This window comes from Oncorhynchus clarkii, chromosome 24, assembly GCF_045791955.1.
Source record: "Oncorhynchus clarkii lewisi isolate Uvic-CL-2024 chromosome 24, UVic_Ocla_1.0, whole genome shotgun sequence".
Classification (NCBI taxonomy): Eukaryota; Metazoa; Chordata; class Actinopteri; order Salmoniformes; family Salmonidae; genus Oncorhynchus; species Oncorhynchus clarkii.
This window is the reverse complement of record NC_092170.1, coordinates 11,391,270-11,399,921: the sequence shown is the minus strand read 5'-3', so window position 1 is coordinate 11,399,921 and position 8,652 is coordinate 11,391,270. Positions and strand designations below refer to the sequence as shown.

Below are 8,652 nucleotides of genomic sequence, written 5' to 3'. Positions count from 1 at the left end.
ACTTCTACGCCGCTACTCAGTCCGTTCCTCTTTCTTTCAGTCCATCTGTATCTCTCCTCTCTTACTATTTCACACATGCAGCACTTCTGCATTCATTTCCCTTCGTGCAAAGAAAAGGGAACTACAAGAGTAACTCGACATACTGTAAGTGTCTGCTTCCAAATTCACCTGTAAAATCGCAGCCTGTCCACATGCTAACCTAATGTACCAAGGTGGCTTGGATGCAGAGAGGTCAACCATGAGGTCAGACAGTAGATTGTGTAGGCCCATGACACTGTGTGTCTGTCCTAAATGACACCCATTTCCCTACATAGCGCACTACTTTTGACCAGAGCCCTATGGGTAGTAGAGCCTATGGGCTCTGGTGAAAAGTAATGCACTATATAAGGTAATAGGGTGCCATTTTGGGACGGACAGTGACCTGTGTAAAGAGGGGTCACCCTAGCTGGCCGGCCCCAGAGGGCAGCATGGGCCTCGTCTCTATCCCAGTGGCTCAGGTGTCCTGAGACCGTCGCAACCTGTCCAGCAGAGACAGGGGCCTCCATTCTCTGTCCTCACCGTGCCACTCACACCTCTAGAGATATTGACACAAGGGTAGTTTGAGGCTTCATAATATGCTTTTACAGCATACAGGGGAGGTTTTCCGGACACATATTAAGTCTAGTCCCGGACTAAAAAGCATGTACAATTTTAAATGCCTGTTCGTCCAGGACGACGCTTAATCTGTGTCCTGGAAACCACCAGAGAGCTCGTATAAAATAGATCTATAACCCCAGTGGGTCCCTAATAACGATCCATGGGGGGGCAAGAAAAGATCCTCACCTGTGAGTCATTCTTCTTATCCTGATCTACAGAACACCCTCATCATCCCAGACTAGAGAGGACACCACAGAAACAGTGTACAAAATGTTTAGTGTGTGCCAACTGCGTACGGATTAAGATGAAATCCAATATATCAACATGAAATATATGGAAAAAATAACATTAAACTATTTGAAAAAGTGATTCTGGAAAAAAATAGTGATTATATCCTTCCTCAACTAACATTTGAAGGGATAGTTCACCCAAAAGTTGGTGAACTAACCTTTACAGCTGATTTGAGATGATAGATGTATTAAAAAGGGTTACTTACTGTTAACGGCCCCTAGGGCTGCTTGTCAAAGTAGCTGCGACTTTATGTGTCTCCCCTTCAGCCTAACAGAAACTCCACAGATCTCTTCATATTGTCAGCCTAACAGAAACTCCACAGATCTCGTCATGTTGTCAGCCTAACAAACTCCACAGATCTCGTCATGTTGTCAGCCTAACAGAAACTCCACAGATCTCGTCATGTTGTCAGCCTACCAGAAACTCCACAGATCTCGCCATGTTGTCAGCCTAACAGAAACTCCACAGATCTCGTCATGTTGTCAGCCTAACAGAAACTACACAGATCTCTTCATGTTGTCAGCCTAACAGAAACTACACAGATCTCAATGTTGTCAGCCTAACAGAAACTCCACAGATCTCTTCATGTTGTAACCTTGTGCCTACAGACCTGTCCTCTGACATTCTAACTATGTTGCTCTACAATTTGTCTTATCGGTGAAAAATAACAGGGTAAAACATTTGTCTACTGCAGATTCCGTACCTCAGCAACAGTCTTTCTCTGTTCCGTCAGAAGTATATTTTGTGTCGATGCATCACCTGCCTCTACCACACACCTTGACATTTGATGTTGCACTTCCACTTGCCCACAAGTACTCTATTTTTCTTTTTCTCATTCTCTCATCCTCCTTCATCTCCCACCCCCTTCATGTGGTTAACCTTGCTAACACATCTAACATAAAGAAATTAGTCTGCTTAGCCTTTACTCTCAAGACCTGAATAATGTTCATCTCGCTCTCTTTTACCCAGAGACACATCTGAATGTTGCACTTTATAGAGCTGAAAACACAGACAAAATGGATGCAGTTAAAAGCTGCATAGGAATAAAAAGGAGTGATTCTAAGTGTACTGTAAATGTGCAATAGTATTTTCTGTTCAACTCACGGCTACAATACATTCAACATATAAATAAATAACCCATGCACCCCACACAGACAACATCAGTTGTACCAATCAACATTAGTTGTACCCGCTGTGTATGAGCTCAATGCTTAATGTAGTGTATGTGCATGAAAAATACCAACTTCAGTGGGAGACCTTGCCACGTTATTTTGTGTTTTTACTTGTTGTATCACACAAAATCTTCTAGAAAGCATGGAGTTGCATTTGGTCAACACCAGAGACGTACTGCGACATCATATTACACCACTGTGGTAACTTTCTGCTGCATCATTCGTGCTGAAATAGGAACGTCCAACGCCAACATCCACAGGAAGTAGAGAAACCAAATACCACAGGTAGGCTTAATGGATTAAAAATAATTATATTAAAACAATATATAAACAATAAGAATAGAAAGCAATGCCATGAAAAACAAATGCATAATTATAATTGATTATAAATAGTAATTGATCATAAAATGCTATATTATATATTTTTTTCCATTTTATTTACAGCAGTTGTGTCACTGCATCAGTGGATGAATCAGCCATTCATCATCTTTGTTACCCTGCCATGTCTTCTATACTTTCTCACTTCCGTCTAAATTAATCAACTGACTCAACAGAGCTAGTTGGCATGCTGACAGCTCAGTGTCTGTAGGTCTCTCCCTCCGAAGGAAAAATATACTCGTTTTAGTGTGTATTGCTATAAACTCCATCTGTGGGAACTGTCAAAAGACAGACCAATACACACAGTAGGAGTCAGGAGGTGGGTTTATATCAAACAGAGGTTGGAGAGGAGAGGGAAGTTAGTAAAGTGCAAACTAAAGGGAGAAAATCCAAAACCAGACAGTAGAGCACAGTCCTGGTTACTCTATGCAAATCTGCTTCCAGACTGAAGCCTAGTGATGGGTTGGAGCCGGCCGGACTCTCATTGGTTATTCTACCTTAGCCTTTATGAGCTTGTTGATGCTAGAATCCATGGTTGAAGTGGACACATGTTGAAATGCAATACTATACCAATAGTAGTGTATCAGATAGCATTATAATCATGATCCTGTGAAAAGAGTCAAGACAGAAAGACTCACCTGCCAACAAGAGCAGCATAGAGCTGAACTTGCAGGGAGGTCCCCATTATAATCAGCAAATCACAGTCGAGGAAAGTCCTGGAGGAAAAGAAACAGGAAATCAGTACTGAGTACTGTGCCTTTCATTATGGTTCATCACTTTATTATGGTTGTGTACGCACATACATGAAAAAGACAAAGACACACAAACTCAATGTAGTCTTTCAAGTCACCACCCAAACCACACTCACAATGGCCACTGAGGTGAAGAACCTCTTTGGTAGATTGCTGCACTTGTCACATTTGGGGATGTCATCAGAGAAGATTTTCTCTGCAGGTCAGAGGTAAAATAGCATAATTCAACAATTATTTGAATAGCACCCACATTCCTTTGAAATGACAGCTTAATTAGCATATCCATGTAAATGAGTGTCTGCCTAGGTGGTATAACAGCGTTTTGTTAAACCATCACAGTTAGATATTACCGTACCACACTAAACCTTTCATCCAGTCCAAGTCCTACTCTTCCCGGCACACAAATCTGACAGTGAGGTGTAGAAGGTGCCGTGGGCTTCAATCAGGTCCTCTCACTCCAGTCCTGCTGCCACACGTTCCAGGGTATGACTATTCTGCACAAACCGAAATGGACGACCCCAATAACAATTCATGACAGGCTGTAGGTGACTAACTCAGACACAGAACAAAGGATATGAAAGAATACCAAACCTGTGAGTAGCAGCGTTTGAGTAGCCCCTTGTTCTTCAGCAACTTGATGAAGTAGTGACATACTGTGGGCTTAACACACAACAACACTGCTGTTAGTGAGACCTAATAATACACAGGCACCAACTGCACAATTCAGGAAATTAAGTTAAGAAAAAGCCAGAAAATAGGCTTGATCCTACCTTAAACTGTCCTGGGTACAGCTCCTTGGCCAGGGAAAATAAGGGCTCAGGGTGTTTCTGATGTAGAAAGAGAGGGGTGAATCTTGACTGGTGATAGCAGCAAAGAACAAAATAATCTGTGTAGGTTATTATGACTGACTATAGTGTTATGTACCTGCAGAAGTAGTTTAAGCATGAGGTCATGGCAGCAATGTTTGGAACAGTATGATTGCGGGGCGGCAGGGTAGCCTAGTGGTTAGTGTTAGGACTAGTAATCGAAAGGTTGCAAGTTCAAATCCCCGAGCTGACAAGGTACAAATCTGTCGTTCTGGCCCTGAACAGGCAGTTAACCCACCTAGGCCGTCATTGAAAATAAGAATTTGTTCTTAACTGACTTGCCTAGTTAAATAAAATTGCAACAGTATAAGGTAGTTAATACATCATTACTTCAGTCTACAAAATATGTTAATCTCTCCGTTTTCCTCTTGAATCGTTATTCCTCCTATTCAACGGCAGCTTTAAGGTCTCCTCTCCTCAGTCTCACAAAGGATTATGGGATTTACATCCCTCACCGTTTTAAAACACTAACCACGACTTGTCTATTTGGTTTTCTGTGTCTGCTTCATAAATGTCAGGAGGCATACTTTACAAATATTTTTATTTAAATCACCAATACAACGCATAATAATAATCCATACCATCATCATATATACATATTTTGAAGGAAATATTTCGACTGATAATTTTGGTAGCTTAAGGACGACAATGTTGCTCTACAAGTAAGTAAAACCCTTCTCTGATAATTTATCATTTTTTTAAATCAGTGAGGCTCTACATCACACACTAAATGGGCTCCTCGTGTTTCTCTGTGTGAGAGTTAGTTAAAGAATCAAAAAGAGAGCGAATAAGAGCATTTGTCACCACGCCCAACTTCGATTGTGTCTCTCCACTTCTCTAGTCAGATTTTGACGTCCAGCCTCTGCCTGGGACTTTATCTGTGTCTGGGCGTCTAGCCGTCTGTCTGTGTGGGGCTGTAGATCAGGCTGTGGTCGTACCCGACAGCAGTAACATGGCAATGAGGAAGCATCTCCTCCAGCAGGATGGCGACCAGCCCAGGGTTCTGGAGCCTGGGGAGGGAGGACACGTTCAGCCGTCGCAGACCCCTGATACACAAGAGGAAGAGAAGGGATGTTTGTATCAATTTGTGACGTTATGGAGTCCATTGACCCCTATATATACACACATATACAAATATATTTAAGGCAAGTGCCATGAGGAAATGCATGGACATTTTAGTGATGCCGTCTCTTTCTCAATTAATCTTCCCATGATTCCTTGTGTTCTCTCCTCACCTTCTTCTCAAAACGCATCCTCCAATCCATTTTAAGGACGAAGCAAGGAGATAGTCTTTTCTCGGTTCCTCACGTACTAATTGATAAAACACCTCTGTTTTTGTAATTTCCTCCCGTGTTGGTCAGTGTACCTCAGCTTCTGCAGTGCGGCCAGGCCCCCCACAGAGATTCGGGGACAGTTCGAAATGTCCAGCTCCTCCAGGGTGTCCTGGAAGATATAGAGGCGGGACAGGAACCAGTCATCCACCTCAGCGCAGCCACTCACAGAGAGAGTACGCAGCCCCCTCTGTTTCACTGAGAAAGAGACGAGAGAAAAAGGAGTTACATTTTACAGCATTGAGCAGTGGTTCCCAACCTTTTCCATTTCGGGGACCACTGCCGAAAGTTTGAGGAACACCATCCGCAGAGTCGCAAAACTTTTTAACAAAACCCTGGCGGTCAAATTTAGAATACATTTGATCAGTGACTAACAGATTAAAGGCCTATTCTTATTTTTATAACAATATGCATTGTGAAAAATAATGTAAAATAGCATATAATACCATTAATAGTGCCAACTGTTATTTAATGTTGAAAAAAATCATTTAAAAAACCCTGCGGAAAACAGGTTGAAAACCACTGGCACAGAGTACATGCATAATAATACATACCAACCACAATGCTAAGTTATCCATGAATATTTAGGAAGGGTAACTTGCAATGTGAAACAAATACAAATCCCCCCCCCCCACCCAGACATGAATAAAGTGGTATGTACCGAGGTTTTCCAGGCCTGTGTAGTTAATGAGCGTGTTGCCGACATCCACTTCCTCTATGGAGGTGTCCCGGTGGTTCATGAAGTCCCAACTGAACTTCCCTCTTCTGTCTGATCGGAACCACTCTGACTGCCCTGCAAACCTGGAGGGTCAAATGACTAGTCATCACTAACAAGTGAATTACACAGTGATCAGCAAATACAACAAAAAAACATTCAAATACAACAACAAAAAACTGAAAGCACATCAATATTCACCAGCACGTCAAAAAGGGGGCATGCACAGGCGGTTATGGGCAGCCCAAGATGGCGGAACAGTTACCTGAATCCTCCCTTCAGGCTAAGGATGTAATAAGCAGCTGCAATGTTGTCCCCATAGTTTTGCTGGGTGTAACCATAGAAACTGTGAAGGGAAAGAGACAGTGGTTGGGCTGAGAGCAATGTTTATGGAGTTGGGACAGCCTGTTCCAATTCACTCCCTACACATTCACCTTAGCCTATAACCCTTCATTGCATGAAGATCTAAAAGGGTCTGGATAGCATAAGCAGTGTTGGAGCGTCCACCATTTTGCTTACCAACGCCTTATGGCGCATTGAAGAGTAAAGGCCAAAAAGAGGGACTGATTTGGGACCAGATGATAACCTACACGTTCATTTTAGACCGTGGCGCGCTGATAGAAATGCATGTAGCTAGAATAAATCGGTGTGTTTTCCTGTTACACATACAAATTCTTCTGTCGTAGACCTCGGTTCTTGAACCAGGAGCTCCAGCTGAGGAGAGTCTCAATGTCATGGAAACGCTGGCTCAGGAAGAGGAGGAGCCGGGACTGTTTTGAGGGCGGAGCCACAGGGCTAGAGCTCCAGTAACGCGACGTGGCGGCCAAGAGGGTCACCTGCCTACAGCTTCGCCGCATCAACTGACAAGACAGATACACAGAACATGGACAGTGAGAAAGGAGAGGCAAATGCAAAGGAGGGGAAAATCTACTTGCCATGCTAATATGCGGTAACTATAAACCCAGGAGTTGTGAGAGGAGTGCTTTAGTTTGCACCTCCACTCTTGTCCATGTGTGATGTTGCATAGTTTGGGTTTTGACTTCATAGACCAGTTCATCACTCCTGTTCTTGGAGGGCCCCCATGTATGTGTAGACTTTTGCACTCCAACTGTTGATTTGATTAGTTTGTTACTTTTCAGCTCTCAACGGCCCACACTGCTCTTGCCCCCCACGAGTACCAAACATATCACTTGATCCACAAAAGTATATCACATCCACTTTATTGATAATCTAGAAAAATGTGATAGGTAGCACCTTTTTAAAAGGTCCACCACTGATTTGTCTTTTACTCTATAAAACAACATTTGAGCAGGCAGAGGTGAGAAGACAATATACCAGGAGTCATAGCGCCTGGTGGTGGTTGTCCTTGCTTTAACCTGCTATTTGTAATTCTGCTAAAATATGTATGCTCATTGTACTTATGTATGCATTTTATCATATAGGTGTTGCAGAATATTTCCTGTCACAAAAATATTAGTATAGAAAATATTGCACTGAGACATCACTAACGTTATCGCGATACTCTCACCGTTATGTGATCCCTCCACCTTTTTTGCTATAGCGTGTATATTCTGAATGCTGAACCCAGAGATTACATACAACTTCAAAATATAGGCTACACTAATGCAAAACACCGGTTTTAATTGGCGTTAGCGACGTGAGAAGCGAAGGATATTCTTACCATCAAGGGAGCAGCCATGTTGTTAACGTACTACGGGCAGTGGTTTGGGACAATCTTAGCGCTTTTGCGTTCTATTTACCTTGTAGATATCTCTCAAAACGCAGGGGGGCGCTCGAAGAAGTCTCACAAAATGGAAAGTACCCGAAAAAAATTATGAAGCGCAACATAGGTGATTTCACCAAATTATACACTGTACAACCTTTGCATTCAAGAAGCTACTGTAATTTTACGCCAAGGTATGTCGTTTAGGCCTTTCCATAATAAATTAAGATTTATACTCCATCATCACAGTTGTTGTTTGGCAATAGCACTAGACATTGTGTGAATCTGTTTCTTCTTTACCCTTTACTGTCAATGTCGGCTAACTAGACCACAGCCAAAATAACGTGGAGAATAACAGTAGGCTAAGCTATTATTAACTGTCTGAGAGCAGGTCAGTCCTTCTAGATTCATTTTAGGACCTGGACATTGGTGGATCGGTTAATCATTTGGGGGTGCAGGACTGCAGGTGGTGTGTTAAGTGAATGATTTGATAAAGTATGACTGGGGAATACAGGCAACATGGAGAATTGAGAGCTGTACTAACTGAAAGAGAGTGATAGAATAGCCTAAGTAAGAATGTAAAAGTGAGGCCACATCTCCCCTGTCTCATTCCAATCCATTTATTCCACAATCCCATTCTCCCAATGGCTTCTCCCTCATCTCCCATCATCTACATTTCCACATACGTTGCAGGTATAGGAGAAAAACAGGTCTGACAGATGTGCAGACGGCTCGATACATGGAAGAAAAACAAACATCCCCTTTGTCTCTCCTTGTCTCTTCTCCCA

At 42.5% G+C, this 8,652-nt stretch overlaps 1 protein-coding gene across 3 annotated transcripts; it reads right to left on the bottom strand.

Moving 5' to 3' along the window:
* Window positions 1-4,621: 4,621 nt before the first annotated feature.
* On the bottom strand, window positions 4,622-7,863 carry LOC139382691 (distal membrane arm assembly component 2). Of its 3 annotated transcripts, none has more exons than XR_011628651.1 (6): window positions 7,823-7,847; window positions 6,811-7,001; window positions 6,407-6,487; window positions 6,088-6,227; window positions 5,331-5,624; window positions 4,622-5,141 (listed from the first exon to the last, which is right to left on the bottom strand). XR_011628651.1 is itself a non-coding variant. In XM_071126782.1 (6 exons), exons 1-6 carry the CDS (start codon window positions 7,838-7,840, stop codon window positions 4,988-4,990), a joined length of 747 nt encoding a protein of 248 aa, XP_070982883.1. In that variant the 5' UTR covers window positions 7,841-7,863; the 3' UTR covers window positions 4,622-4,987. The 3 variants fall into 3 exon arrangements, 2 of the variants coding, with proteins under 2 accessions (XP_070982883.1, XP_070982884.1); XM_071126782.1 differs by having other exon boundaries at window positions 5,462-5,624; window positions 7,823-7,863; XM_071126783.1 differs by lacking the exons at window positions 6,811-7,001; window positions 7,823-7,847 and adding an exon at window positions 7,077-7,284 and having other exon boundaries at window positions 5,462-5,624.
* Between the last annotated feature and the right edge of the window lie 789 nt (window positions 7,864-8,652).

Bases quoted from the DNA above. Each gene is read 5' to 3' on its own strand.
- LOC139382691 (XM_071126782.1), bottom strand. The intron at 6,488-6,810 runs GTATGTGTAACA...TTCCCTTCACAG, and splicing joins GGTCTACGACAGAAGAATTT to TTTCTATGGTTACACCCAGC. The intron at 5,625-6,087 runs GTACATACCACT...TCTCTTTCTCAG, and splicing joins CACAGGCCTGGAAAACCTCG to TGAAACAGAGGGGGCTGCGT.